The sequence below is a fragment of the Microtus pennsylvanicus genome, chromosome 4, assembly GCF_037038515.1.
Source record: "Microtus pennsylvanicus isolate mMicPen1 chromosome 4, mMicPen1.hap1, whole genome shotgun sequence".
Taxonomy (NCBI): domain Eukaryota; kingdom Metazoa; phylum Chordata; class Mammalia; order Rodentia; family Cricetidae; genus Microtus; species Microtus pennsylvanicus.
Window position 1 is genome coordinate 70,802,564 of NC_134582.1, and position 14,597 is coordinate 70,817,160.

At 39.2% G+C, this 14,597-nt stretch overlaps 1 protein-coding gene across 1 annotated transcript in view; it reads right to left on the reverse strand.

The window, feature by feature from the left end:
• Thoc1 (THO complex subunit 1) overlaps positions 1-14,597 on the reverse strand; it is a 42,384-nt gene that overhangs the window by 1,785 nt on the left and 26,002 nt on the right. Inside the window, exons 10-18 of the mRNA XM_075969331.1 lie at positions 11,793-11,901; positions 9,284-9,415; positions 5,719-5,819; positions 3,729-3,795; positions 3,483-3,533; positions 3,324-3,394; positions 2,929-3,024; positions 2,403-2,468; positions 1,883-1,966 (exon numbers count right to left, since the gene is read on the reverse strand). Coding sequence (XP_075825446.1) covers positions 1,883-1,966; positions 2,403-2,468; positions 2,929-3,024; positions 3,324-3,394; positions 3,483-3,533; positions 3,729-3,795; positions 5,719-5,819; positions 9,284-9,415; positions 11,793-11,901 — 777 coding nt within the window. The remainder of the gene's footprint in view (positions 1-1,882; positions 1,967-2,402; positions 2,469-2,928; positions 3,025-3,323; positions 3,395-3,482; positions 3,534-3,728; positions 3,796-5,718; positions 5,820-9,283; positions 9,416-11,792; positions 11,902-14,597) is intronic.

Consider the following 14,597-nt stretch of genomic DNA (forward strand, 5'->3'; position numbering starts at 1 on the left):
CTAACATCTGAGTTCAGAGTATTCAAGTTTATGATGTTAATGTAACTAATACAAGTTGAAGGCCTCTAATGTAAAACCTGCACTGTTTAACTTGTCTTAAAATGCTTGGCTGCTGCTAAGGTCTAAAATGTTCCAAATATGGGAAAAAAATCTGAAAAAAGCTTCAGGTATTTTGAATAAGGGTTTTATTTGTGTAACATCTAATCTTTAATTCACTTAATATCAACCTCAATGAATAAAAATGGCTCAAAATGCCAAAAGAGCAAATATCCAGTAGCCAGAGTAGTGACACACTGATGTCAAGAAAATAAGAAGAAAGCAAGGACCAAGGCCAGACACATCCAAAAGAATAAAACAGATTCTGTGTAGGGTTTGTTAGGATTTTTGTCTACCCTGCAATCCCCAAATGCACAGCTCTGCAATCTGGTTCATTCAGTGCTCTCTTATTAACTGTGGGATATACACACTCAATTCAAGCATAGAAAGATTTTAGCACAAGATCAGACTGGTGCATATTTTACTTTATTTTACTGATAGGATCTTACTGTTTAAAACAGACTAAGCTCAAACTCAATCCTCCTGCTTCAGCTTCCTGAGTACTGGGATTATTAGGTATGTGCTACCATTCCTACCGTGCATGTGTGTGTATTTAATTTTTAGACAGGGTCTTTGTAGACCAGGCTGGCCTCAACCTCACCTGCCTCTGCCTTGTGGGTGCTGGGTACTATGTGTATGGGTGTTTTGCCTGCATGACTGTGTATCGTATGCGTGCAGTGCCAAAGACAGCCAGAAGATGTCATGTCAAATCATCTGGAACTGGAGTTAAAGATGGCTGTTAGCCACCATGTGGGTACTGGGACTCAAACCCGGGGCCTCTGGAAGAGCAGCAGTCAGCGCTCTTAAACCTCTGAGTCATTTTTCCAGCCTATATATGTATATTTTAAAGATCACTCTCTGGTGCATGGAGAATAGAACACACATTAGTTAGGAGATTGGAACACAGGGCCAAAACTAACCATTTATATCATGTGCTAACGACATGGCTCAAAATGAACCATTTAATCTTTAGAATCAGCCTGTGAGATGAGTGGTCACTACTTAGCAAATGAGAAAAGGGACAAAGGGAGTATTTTGTTAGAACTAGACACCTGGCCACTAAAGTGGCACAGGGGATGGGAACCTACACATTCTGACAAGAGGGGCTTTGCCTTTTAAATCACAACTTCAAAACACCTACTTAAAAACTAACTGTTGCTGGGCGATGGTGGCGCACGCCTTTAATCCCAGCACTCGGGAGGCAGAGGCAGGCGGATCTCTGTGAGTTCGAGACCAGCCTGGTCTACAGAGCTAGTTCCAGGACAGGCTCGAAAGCCACAGAGAAACCCTGTCTCGAAAAACCAAATAAAACAAACAAACAAAAAAAACCAAACTAACGTTTGTCCCATGGGACACTTTAGATAAAAGACGGTGAGTCCCAAAAGTTTAAGCTAAGGCAGCAGATGTGGAGGCAGGTGGATGGAACAGCAAGTTAAAAGGCCCGCGAGTGGTTCTATGGATGCCACAACAGGTCTACTGGCAGAGAAGAGTCCTGTGGAGCTACTTCAGTGGAATGACGGGGAACACAGCCTCGAGTGGTTGGGCTGAATGGGTGAGAAAGCGAGGACAGGAACTAAACTGGCAGGAGGTGACAGGGAGGTGTGGGGTGAGAGTCTTCAACTTGAAACAGGTTATTGCAAGTCTTGTTACAGTGATGTGAACTGTGTACATAAACTCTCCTAACAGCACTACTCTGCTGACTTCACACACTTAATAGCATACAAAGGATTCCCAAGAAACACGCTGAAAACCATGTTTTAACAATGTTCATCAGAACATTACTTACTTATATTCACTTTCAACCATATTTTCAGGATCTGCTTGTTCAATGGCTTCTTCAAAGAACTCCTCTAAAGTTGGCATGTATTCTCTGGTCATTAAAGAAAACAGTGAGCTTCATCTGTAATACTCTAACATGGCGGTAATATAAATTTTAACAGTATCCATAAGTGCTAATTACAGCTAGGACCTAAATGCAGGAATTCTTTAAGGGGAAAGACTGAAAACTTATTCTAAAATGGAACCATAAAGAAGGTATAGGCTGCAAAACTATTCGGCTCATAGTTCGGCCACTGTTATTGTTACTCTTTCGATGTTGAGTTTCCTTTTTTTTTTCTTGTTGAAACTTCTTTTCTTCTCACTTGCTAAAATTTTATCAGCATTTCTAGGTGTTTTAAGCCAAACCATATTTTGCTAGGTCCAATGTCAACCAACCACAATAACCTTTTAGCTTTGATCTCAGCTAAGAAACAGTTCTATTTTACTTTACTGAACATTGAGAAGACTAACAAAAGTTTTATACTTGCCTTGTTTCTGATTTACAGGCTTCCATATTATCAGGACAGAGGTTCCAAAGCCTTGTTAGCTCTTCACTACAAGATAAGGCAGACATAGTTTCATATGGATGGCATCCTTAGGATGTTATAAAACTGCGTATTATAACATAAGTAGTAGGTTTGGGGTGATGACAGTAATTTTCAATGTAAGTATATATTTAGTGAAAATCTCAAATCATTTTTCAGAATCTATTTAGTCGTAGTAAAAAAATGGGGAATTTACTGGAAAGGTTTAGTAACTAGAAGTTGAGCTGCAGTGGCCTAAGCAGTTGTGCTATCCATGACATGGAAAAGATGGCAGACAAGCACTTTGGAAGCGGGAGAAAAAAGGATGGCTTCAGTGGTTGCCTGAATTTGGTCACTGGAGAGTTTATGTCTCTTTGGTTGTGAGTCTATCCTTTAATGGCTGAGCCATCTCTTCAGCCCACCTGGAGAGTTCTTAGAGTAATTTCAAAATATAAAAATAGCAAGAACTTAGGAAGATGAATGGACATACTTGCCAATCAGGATTTTCTTGTTGGGCCCTTTGCCTAAGAAGTCTTCTGGGGCTGCTCTCTTCCGCACCACTCTTGTGGGCTTGGTGTCTGATGCTCTGTGAACAAATGAACAAACACATTCTGTGGACAGTAAGTGGACATCAGAAGCGGGGGAGTGTATCTGTGGTAAGCACTTGCCTAATGTGCACAAGCCCAGCAAAACAAATACAATTATTGGTTTTGCACTGAATATGAAAGCTTCATAGTATGACAAAACACTCATCAGACAGAAGACAAAAATACCGCATTATAGGGTAAAAGACAACATTTTCAACAACACCAACTTACTCTGAGAACTTAACTATATCAAGCTGTACTTTGAAATGTCTTTTTCATATTTCTTGTATCTATTTACCTTTCTTTCACAAAACTTGGGCAGCCTTCATTTTTCCATGAGTTCCAATTTTCTTCAGTATTTAATATATGCTAGGATAAACAAAAGACATTACATCTACATAAAAGAATATTTTAGAATTATGTTTGGCACTAAGAAAACCAGTGATCAAATACATACCTCTACCATCTTTGAAAATCTTTCTCCATCGGGGGGGTTTTCAGATAGCAGCTGTGATTAGAAAGAATATACTAAGCTTTCAACAACTTTCTGCATCATAGGATGGTTTGTAGGCAGAGAACCAAGAAGTGTTTGTGATCTTGTACCTGAGCTTAACTTTATCCTTATTTTCCTATTTGGGGCTGAAACAAAGAAAATTCTAAATTTCCATTTTTCAATCATGGGTTTGTTGCATGTTGGACTTACTTGGTAGACTGATTTTGTAGTATCTTCAATCCAGAGTGATTGCTCATCAGTTAAAACATAGTTTGAACTAGGGAAAGAGAACATGTGCATGCATGAGTTACAGCATATATATTCATGCTGAGGTTTATTTATGGCACTAAAAATTAACCATATATCAAAAAATTACCAAGAACTATCACAAATGTGAAGAGTATGAGAAAATTCTTCCACTTAATCTTGTCGAGGGTTAGACTTGCAGTTGTGAAAGTATAAAGGCAAATACAATTTCGACTAACTGATCTGACGACAGTAATAAATATTTCATAAATTTAATGAGATAAAAATCTGAGAAAACATTAACACATAATACTCTACATGATGCATATTCAAATAGGCATACTTTTTGTTTGTTTGTTTTTTTCAAGACAGGGTTTCTCTGTGTAAAGGTTCTGACTGTCTTGGAACTCACTCTGTAGACCAGGCTGGCCTTGAACTCACAGACTCACCTGTCTCTGCCTCCTGAGTGCTGGGATTAAAGGCCTGCGCCACCACCGCCCAGTGCATATTTTCTTTAAAACATATTTTAAATACAAACCCTAGAAAAGGTTACTGCTCCAAAGCTATCAACAAATATAGCTAGATTGTCATCTGCCGGGATTTTACCACTGGCTCAGAATCTGCAGTATATATTAAAGAGAGCACAGTAACTGCTGAGCGGTGGTGGTGGTGGCACACGCCTTTAATCCCAGCACTCGGGAGGCAGAGGCAGGCGGATCTCTGTGAGTTCGAGACCAGCCTGGTCTACAGGAGCTAGTTCCAGGACAGGCTCCAAAGCTACAAAGAAACCCTGTTTTGAAAAACAAAACAGAGTACAGTAACTTAGTGACTTCCCCAAAGCTCAAAGCTTGAATTTAAATGTAGGTCTAATTTCAAGCCCTTGATCTTTCTACATCACAGGACACTAAACTTTTAACACAGAGTAAGAAATTATATTTTGGGTGGGTATTGTGCAATTCTGAAGGAGCTGCAGTAGGTGCTGACACTGGAATATGGATCCAGCAGACAAGAAGACAATGTCCTTTACACAACTTACTGCAGATTTGTATAAAAGCAATGGAGTTCTAGTTTTAGTTATGCACAGTACAAGAAGAAATGGTATGTTTTTGGTGGAGGGGTTTAGACACAACAGAGATCCGGATGAGGTATGAAAACCTAAAAGAAGAGAACTGTGTGGGTGAAGGGGCTGTCAGGGCAGAGGTCTACTCTGGGTCTTATTCCTCAGGTGCCTTCACTTTGGTCTTGGAGAAAGGGTATTTTACTGAGACTTGGTACTTTGTCCTGTCCACGTCTGTACTGCTGGGATTACATGGTGTGTCCCACAGCTGGTTATTTCTGTAGGCGCTGGAGAATGACCTTTTCTCATGCTTGTGCCATAATCATTTCACCAACTAAGCTATGCTATCTCCCAGTGCCCAGAGCTCATCTTTGTTTCAAGATTTTCTTTGCTTCTTCCAGTTCTAATATCCCAGATAGCTTATACTTTGTGAGAGTATTATTTTTTTAGTTCACAATTTTAGCATGAGACAAATGCCTGGGTGAGGTGATGGAGACTGCCATGCCTGGTACTTGGTAGGAGACATACACTAGCAGATGCAGATTTTGACACTTTTCCTAAAACAAATATCCTACACCTCAAAGTTCCCAACTGGCTGGCTGCTTGCTGCAGTAGAAACTCTTGAGGCATGTAGCTCCGAGTCGCACAGTGGGTCTAAGTGGGTGGAAGCTGATGCTATGTGACTTTGACAACCTGAATTCCATACCCAGATCCCAGGGTGGGAAGAGACGTGACTTCTGAAAGCTGGCCTCTGACCTCCACCAGTGCACCATGGCATATGCAATAATAATTTTTAATAAAACTGTATGTACTTTATGGGTCTAAAACATGAGGAATTCTATGCAAGGTCTTTCCGTTGTCACTGTTTATAAGTCACTTAATTACACATTAACTTACCTTTTGAATTTGACCTGTCCCTTGAGATATTGAAATAAAATGAGGTACTGCAACAGGATGTGTCGTCGAAAGTTACTGTCACTCAGTTGTAAATCCATCAACTACTCAAAATATAAGCACATATACAAACAATACATTAAAATCGGTATGACTAAAAGTACAAATTATACAATTGTAAAAATGGAAGATTCTGTTTCAAATAAAAATATCTGATGTGAACTCACTCCCTGCACAAGCCCAAGAACCGAACAGCAATGGTTGTATTTTGACACCTTAGCCATTTCATGCTATGTTGGTGACTAAAAAATAAGCTCTTTGGTCCTGACACCAGGACAACATGAGGCAGAGATGAACGATGTGAAAGAGTGCCTAACATTTTCCTACCTGCCAAGAGCAATGGCCACAGGAAGGTTCCATTGCAAGGAACACCACTCGTTTTGGAGCCCTGCAAAGTGTCTGCATCAGAGGTGGGGCTGAATCATGGAGCAGAAATTAGAAGGGGGAGGAGTTATTTCTGTAAACTATTTCTGGGCCTTTCCTCTTTAGAGCGTAGAGAACACTGCGCCGTGACTGCATTACAGAACAAAGATGGGCTGGAGAGCATTAACGAGGATGCTCTCTCTCCACTCCTACCACCCAGCGGCTTCTACCGGGAGAGGGACTAGTGGCGAGAAGGAGACATCCTGATGATGCCCCCACAGAGTCAGATGAAGCATGATAAATAAAGTTGAAGGTCAGAAGAGCAAAACAGCCAGCCACAGTCTAAAATGGTGATCCTGCCTCCAGGAATCTCAGAATGAGACTGAGAGCTGTCTCCTCCCATTTTATAATCCTCTCTAGTTCTGGGATTAAGGGCGTGCACCACTACCTCCTGCTTTCTATGGCAAGCTAGTGTGGCTACCGGGATTAAAGGTGTGTGTTATTGCTGCCTGGTCTGTAAGGCTGTTTTACTTTTCTGATCCTCAGGCAAGCTTTATTTATTAAAATACAAATGGCGTGCAATACAGCCAAGGATAGCTGAAGACTTTCCATACTTTTATCAGTTCTGTCTTTTTTCTGACCTAGAGAAACCACTGCCTTATTCTAAATGAATGTTCAGACAACCCTAGAGACTGGCTTCACATTCAGTGTTCGAACTTCTATTGACTCAGCTTCACCAGGGATGTTTCTAAGATAGCCTGCCACAACTACATTGTTACACCTACTATCTTCCTTCACACTGCTGGCGCATGTCTAAGCTGCACACACTATGGTTTTAATATAACTGGCCTTATCTCTCCCACATGTGAGTCTTCCTTTCCTCTAAACCCCAACTGACTTGACTGGCATTGCAAAAGCTCTGGACGTCAACCCCACTGACAGACCTGTCCCTCTACTTTGGTGTTTGTTGCATGGCCACAAGTTAGGTTGGCAGTGACCACCCAGTCATTACAGCTCTGGAGTCTTCCTCTCCCAGTCCCCAGTCCTGTCCAGGAAGAACAATGATAACCTCCTATTCCTTCAGGGCTCACTCTGAGCTGCTACCAGTGTGGCTAATACTTCAGTCTTGTTGAGATAGTTCCTTGAACTCTGTGTTCTCTGCTCATCTGTAATCCCACCCTGTTTTTCTTTTGTTTGTTTGTTTGTTTTTCGAGACAGGATCTCTCCATCTCTTTTTGGCTGTCCTAGAACTAGCTCTGTAGACCAGTCTGGCCTTGAACTCACAGAGATCTGCCTGCCTCTGCCTCCGAGTGCTGGGATTAAAGTTGTGCTCCACCCCGCCTGGTCCCACCCTGTTTTTATTATAATAATTATGGTTTAGTTGTCAGGAAGATTTTTCCTTAAGGCTTTGTGTGCTAGGAAGGATATTGTGAGTATTATGTGGTACTTACATAAGCATTCACAATGTGTGCTAGGAGTATATTATGAGTATTATGTGGTACTTACATAAGCATTCACAATGTGGGCTAGGAAGTATATTATGAGTATTATGTGGGTACTTACATAAGCATTCACAATGTGTGCTAGGAAGTATATTATGAGTATTATGTGGGTACTTACATAAGCATTCACAATGTAGTAACAAAACAAAAAAGCAACCAATGGCCAGATTTGGAAAAACTTCCTCTTTTCAACCGTTTTCTTGCCAATTTACTGAACACTCTTTTGTACCACAGTCTGCCACATCTAGCAAGCACACAACTTGAGTCCAACAACTGTAGTCACCCTCTCTATACTAACACTATAGTCCTACCCAGAATGAAAGGGAAGGTGTTTGAACAAATAGATAAATTACACGGCTTGGCACTGTCTCTATTCAAATGTCCCAAGGGGAATATCTTTGTTTTACTCAGCAATCTTTCTTTATTCCTTAAGGTCATTTCTCCTGTTCCCCACAGCAACTATTTCAATAAACCTCTCTACTTTCCAAACACTACTTACTACTCCACCTCAATTTTTATTTGCCTTCAATGAGAAAAAAATTCAGCAAATTTGAAGTTATTTAATTTCTTGCTTCCTCCCCAAAGTAAAACTTAGCTGTATCTAGATCTGTGTTCTCATCTGCATTTTCCTGCTTACCCCTGCTTCTTGACCTCTCTGCTCTCCCTTTTTCTCAATCTCTGCTTAAAATTAAATATTTCAAATGTTCATAAGGCATAAAGAGTTCAATATTCACATAACACCACCTAGTTACTTGTTCCACATTGCTTAAAAAAATACAATCTGAAACTGCTGAGTCCCTACGGACATCCATATTCCTATTCCCTTCTCCTGCCATGGTAACCATTCCATGTATTTGGTGATTAGGATTCTTATGCATATTTTGTAGTATGAATACATATACAGGCATCTATACACACTATACAGATGTATTCAAAATGTATCATTGTTCTGTAATTTGCTATTTTTACACAACACTGGGTTTGAAATCTACCCACATTAATACATGTAGTTTTAAGTTCAGAGACTAGCATTTTTTTTTCTGTGTTTAGGATAAGTTGTAAGTACTTTAGTCTATGTGGACTTTACAATCTCTGTCATTCATGCAAAAGCAGACTACACTGGCATCGAACTCAGAGACTCACCTGCCTTTCCTTCTCACCAGCACCCTTCTAACTTGCTATTTCTGACCTATGAAGACATTTATTTCTGGGAACTCAGCTCTGCCTTTTTAGTGTTCTCTTTTTATATTTCACTTATCTTGCTTTGTGCTTGCAGCAAAAAGAGTCAAAACATAACTCGTGTGCCACTTTGAATAAAACTCACTAAAATGCAAATTAAGATCAAAAGGGAACTTTAAAGCCCTTATTTTTAACTATATGAATAATAAACTGCAAAATCTTTTTATACAAAATAAATTCTAACTTAAAATTTAAAATATATATACTTGAAAGTAATCAGGAATATTATTCTAAGTGAGTCCACTAGGTGACTTAGTGGAGAATAGCTTTGTAATCAAATTCGTCCTATTTGTTCAGTAAGAAACCAATTTTAACTATAACCAGACTAAAAAGTGGTTCTACTGAGCATGAGTAGACTGTGCATGTTCAGAACATCCCCACACGTAGTAGAAGGAAGACGGTACCTTTTCACTTGTTAGAAACTTCGCAAAGTACACATGCTCTCCTCCTGTTTTCAATTCTTCCATTTTTTTCCTGGAGGCTTGAGTATCATCTAATTTATAACTCTTAAACACAGCTAAAACTTCTTCAGAATACTGCAAAGAAAAAAAATTAGTGTTCTTTGACATTGTTATAAAAAATTAAGAGTGATTTTTCTGGATCAAATACTTAGAATTTACTCCCAGTTAACCTATGTATAATGTAAAACATATTTTTAAGAAGGCATAAAAAATTTTCAACAGGCCGGGCAATGGTGGCGCACGCCTTTAATCCCAGCACTCGGGAGGCAGAGGCAGGCGGATCTCTGGGAGTTCGAGTCCAGCTTGATCTACAAGAGCTAGTTCCAGGACAGGCTCCAAAGCCACAGAGAAACCCTGTCTCGAAAAACCAAAAAAAAAAAAAAAAAACCAACAGCAATACAGGTGTAAAAAATGCTTCTGATGAGATTTCTTAATACTGCAAAAGCAGGGAATAAACACTATTCCTCAAGAGAACTATAAGACTTTTCTAACATTCTGTAAAATGTCAAGAGGCAAATAAAAAAAAGAAAGGTACATCTGTTCAAATCAGTCTCTGAGACAAAAATCTGAAGCTACTGAAGTGTCTCCTTTATGACTGCAGAGCTATCTACACGATTTCATCCGAACAGCACCCAACAGTGTGAGTGCTAAGGAAACAGTCTGAGTGTATTCACACCAACCTGTCATCTGCGGATGACTGGTGCCATAGTGCAGAACCTACTGATATCAAGAGCTGATTGTATATAAAAAATTACCACTGAATGCTTTTGCTGAGTGTCAAGATGTTATCGCATTCTAAAGACTCATGTTTATATGGACTAGTGCTGCACTTAGACTTCATCAGAGAAGCATCTTATCACAATGGGGGATGGGGTAGTTAACGTAGAATCTATGAAGTGGCTACAATGTGAGAGTAAGTGGTAGTGGAGTGTTCAAGCCCAGGGAACATAGTGGAAATAAGGGCAGAAAGATGTACAGGTCAGAGGATGAGGGAAGATATGCAGCAAAAAGATGCCTTCTGGATAGGACACACTCAAGACCTCATAGGTAACCTCAGTTGTGGTTATCTGCATAAGAACTACATGAGACTGGGTCTGCCAACACTTGGTCATGAATTGGGGAATGCCTGTCTTTGGCAGCTAATGCTTGTGGGGTAGGAGTCATTTTCTTTTTTCTTTTTGGTTTTTTCTTCGAGACAGGGTTTCTCTGTGGCTTTGGAGCCTGTCCTGGAACTAGCTCTGTAGACCAGGCTGGTCTCGAACTCACAGAGATCTGCCTGCCTCTGCCTCCCGAGTGCTGGGATTAAAGGCGTGCGCCACCACTGCCCGGCTAGGAGTCATTTTCTTAAGGGATACAGCTACTGATTCCCTGCCACACTCTGGTAAGAACTCCTCCCATATGCATGCAAGCAAATTTAATTAAACTTAGTTGGGTCAGATGCCAAAAGAAGACATGAAAGCGGGGAGAGAACTTGCAGAGAAGGAAGGGTGTGAGGGTGTGTGTGTGTGTGGTGGGTGATAGAAAGGAATGGGCTAAAAATGCCTAAAATTCATGTACTCATTTCATGTAAGAAAACTGTAAGAAATTTTAAAAAATTAGCAGTAAAATCAATTGTTTAACCAGCTATGGAAACCTCAAAAAACATTTTATGTGCTAAGACTAACAAAACAATGAGAAGATAATTCCTTGTAATTTCCTCACTCACCATTTTAACCTCAATATGGATGGTTCTATTCTCTAAACTGCATAAAAATTAACATAGAACATGCACCATGTTACTTTAAAATTGTTTACATATATGTATATATACATATATATACACATATACACACATACATATATATGTATTTTTTTTATCACAACCTGTCATTTCTACAAGACAAATATGAGGACTCTTTTAAAATGGGGTTAGCAAATGTTATTTAAAGGAGCAGACAGCAAGTATTTGGGGCTCTGTGGCGCACATGGTGTCAGTTCCAAGTACTCAACACTGCCACACTGCAGAAAAACCATAGATAATGAAATCCCCATGGTTGCAGTCCAACAAATCTCTTCACAAAGAAGACTGACTTTGCTTGCGGTTACTGTTTTATGAACCCTGTCTGTCGACAGGAGAGACAACTGGACAGAGCGGCTCCTTCCAAGCCATCTCCCTGCTGTGTGCTCTTCAAAAAAGACATCCAGAAAAAAAATCATCAATTTATGTTGTCAGCAATTATTATTAAAAATAAACTCTCAAGGCTTTAATTAGTAACTTTTAATCCTTAAGCCACTTAAAAACTCTACTACAAAATCAGCAGTTAAGAATCGAGTCACAATTTAGTTTCTGTATATTAAAAAAGGGTATAAAATCATCAGAAACAGAATTCTATAGTGAAGAGTATTTGGGCAGGTCTAGCTCTGCCATTATCTGTGAGCTATCAGCTTTTGAGGTCTATGACTGGTAACTTACCTTGAGAAAAGTTTTCCAAGAAATCTTCTCATAGCATTGTACTGGGTTCCTGAAGTAATCCTGAAGCGACCAGAATTTTCTATATAGGTTGTAATCAATTGGAATAGAGCTATAAAATAAAGATTGTATTAATTCACTTAACTTGTTTTATAGATACATAAATGCTCTTTTGCTTGCCCACAAAACCTTTTTGGAAGTTCACAAAAGGCTTCTATCCCCTAAAAAGCATACGTTCAGAAATAATTAGACAAACTTTTATAAACAATATGAAGGGATTTGAAACCTTTGTATACTGGTAGAGCTCCTGAATTTTGACTAAACATATGACTATTTAAAATGAAAGACTAATGATTCTTGATCTTTCTTGTTGCTAGGAGTGGCCATGTGAAATTAGTTGGAAGAAGTCATATGTACAATATTTAGACCATGTTTTACCATCTGTCTTTCTCTTTCCTGCTGGTGCAGAAGTAAAAGTCGCAGTGAACTATATTATTATATACTAAGTTTTTAAGTGGCTTAAGGATTAAAAGTTACTAATTAAAGCCTTGAGAGTTTATTTTTAATAATAATTGCTGACAACATAAAATGGCAAATATATGCTGGGAACAGAAGTCAGGAGAAATCTGGGTTCCTTGACTACCCCGCAAGTACTATCCTACTATTCCTGGAATGCCTCTTTCTAGACTTAAATCAATTTAAATGGATAACTAACTATCCACTCTTCTAGGAAGTGAGACAAATATATAAGAAACAAATCAAGTTAGTATCACAATAGGCCTTTTCTCTAGTGACTTCATTTTGTCATTACTAATTCAACTTCCAATCTGGCTACAATACTATTTAGGACCAGGGGATTTATCCTAAGAAAAACAAAAAGTTATCTCTAGCAGAGAGAATCATACAACCATTTATATGCCCATTTTTGTCTCAGTCACTTGAAGATCTAAATATAATTTAATACTTGACAGCAATAGGAATCTCCTGTTTATTTAAGGTTCAGCGGTCAAGAGTCCTTACTGTTTTGCAGAGGACAGGACTTCAGTTCTCAGCGCCCATATCAGGCAGCTCAAAACTGCCTGAAACTTCAGTTCTAAGGGGCTGGACACCTCTCTAGCCTTCAGAGGATCCTGCACTCATGTGCATATACCCACATACAGACACACATACACATAAATAAAAAAAAATCCTGTTTTTAAAAGGATCTTTGGCTTTTATCTGTCTTTCTGTGTGTGTTTACAACATGTGTATCTACGTGTATGCGTGCAGGTGTGTGTGTGGACAATGGAGGACACCTTGGGTGTAGTCCTTGCCTTTCACCTTCTTGCAGGCAGGTGTTTGCTGCAGCATACAAGGTCTGTGAACTTCTGGGCACTCTCTTGTAGGAGCTCTGGGAGTACAGATGTGCGCTGTAGTGTTTGTTTCTACATGGGTTCTGAGGATTCAAACTCAAGCCCTCACAACTGCATCTCCTTACCTTCTGAAGAAGTATTTTATTCAAGCTGCTGATTATCATTTCCAACCTTCTTTAATAGGCTTGGTGGGGAGGTGCTTTACAGAATCAATTACACCTCTTTTCTGTGGTGCTGGGCCTCAAGCTCGGCACTCTATAGTACAGTATATTATAGTATAGTACAGTACTTTGACTTTGAGATATACCCCTATCTCGGAGTAAATTTTGAAGTAGTATCAACGTACTAAGAAACTTTTATAGTTTGGGCATGAAAATGTCTCCTACTTGACCGTTATATTTCCCACTCCTAGATGTTATTTTTTCATGGCTAAATGAACTGGTATTTTGGTGTTGAGAATTAAATCTAGGGTTTGTATCTGCCAGGCAAGAGTTCCACTGATCTATACCTCCTGCTCTCTAAATAAAATTGAAAGAGCCTATACACTGCACACCACTTTACTACTTTTACTATTCTATAAAAACTTATGAATTTACTATTTACACACACAGACACACAAAATGTGGAACAGGGAATTGAGCCTAAGATCCCCCCCCCCCGCCGTTCCCCTCCCTTTCTTCTTCTTCTTTTTTTTTAATTTAAAGATAGGATTTCCAGCCGTATAATGCAAAGAGAGAACTGACTTCTCAAAGCTGTCCTTGGACTTTTGCATCTGTGCTGTGGCATATTCAGCATGTAAATACACACTAAACAAACAAACATAAATCTAAAAGTAGATAGACTCATTCACAGGAAAGTTGTTAAAACAGGATCAGACATACTTTGGTTCTTGGATCTTCCTGTCTCAGGTTCCCAGCTAGGAAGATAGGCCTGTGCCAGTGGGCACGCCTTATTACATTTGTAAGCAATAACAAGTAAGAGGTAAGAGTTACTATCTACAATAGAATGTCTAAAGAAAGATGTAGTCGAACAAGACTGTAGTCCCAGATGTTTGGATAAGGTGAGACAGGAGGATCTCTTGATCCCAAGAGTTCAAAACCCGTCTGGCCAACAAAGGAAGACTCCAACACAACACCAACAATACTGTAGAATGTCACCTAAGTATCTTAAGTGAAAACACTCCAAAACCAGTTTTTTACAAATGTAGAATGATGTTGTTATCATTATCTTGAGACAGGGTCTTGCATTACCCAAGCTGCCCTCAAATTCAAGGCAGTCCTGCAGCCTAACGATCAGATTCTGGGAGTACAGGTCATACTAGTACTCCTGGTTCCACTGAGCCATTTATAGAATCTTTATACATGCATTTTAGTATAAAAACATTTATTCATTAATTGAATAAAATATAAAATAGATTCCATAATATGAATTCATGAGTTATAACAATATACTTTGT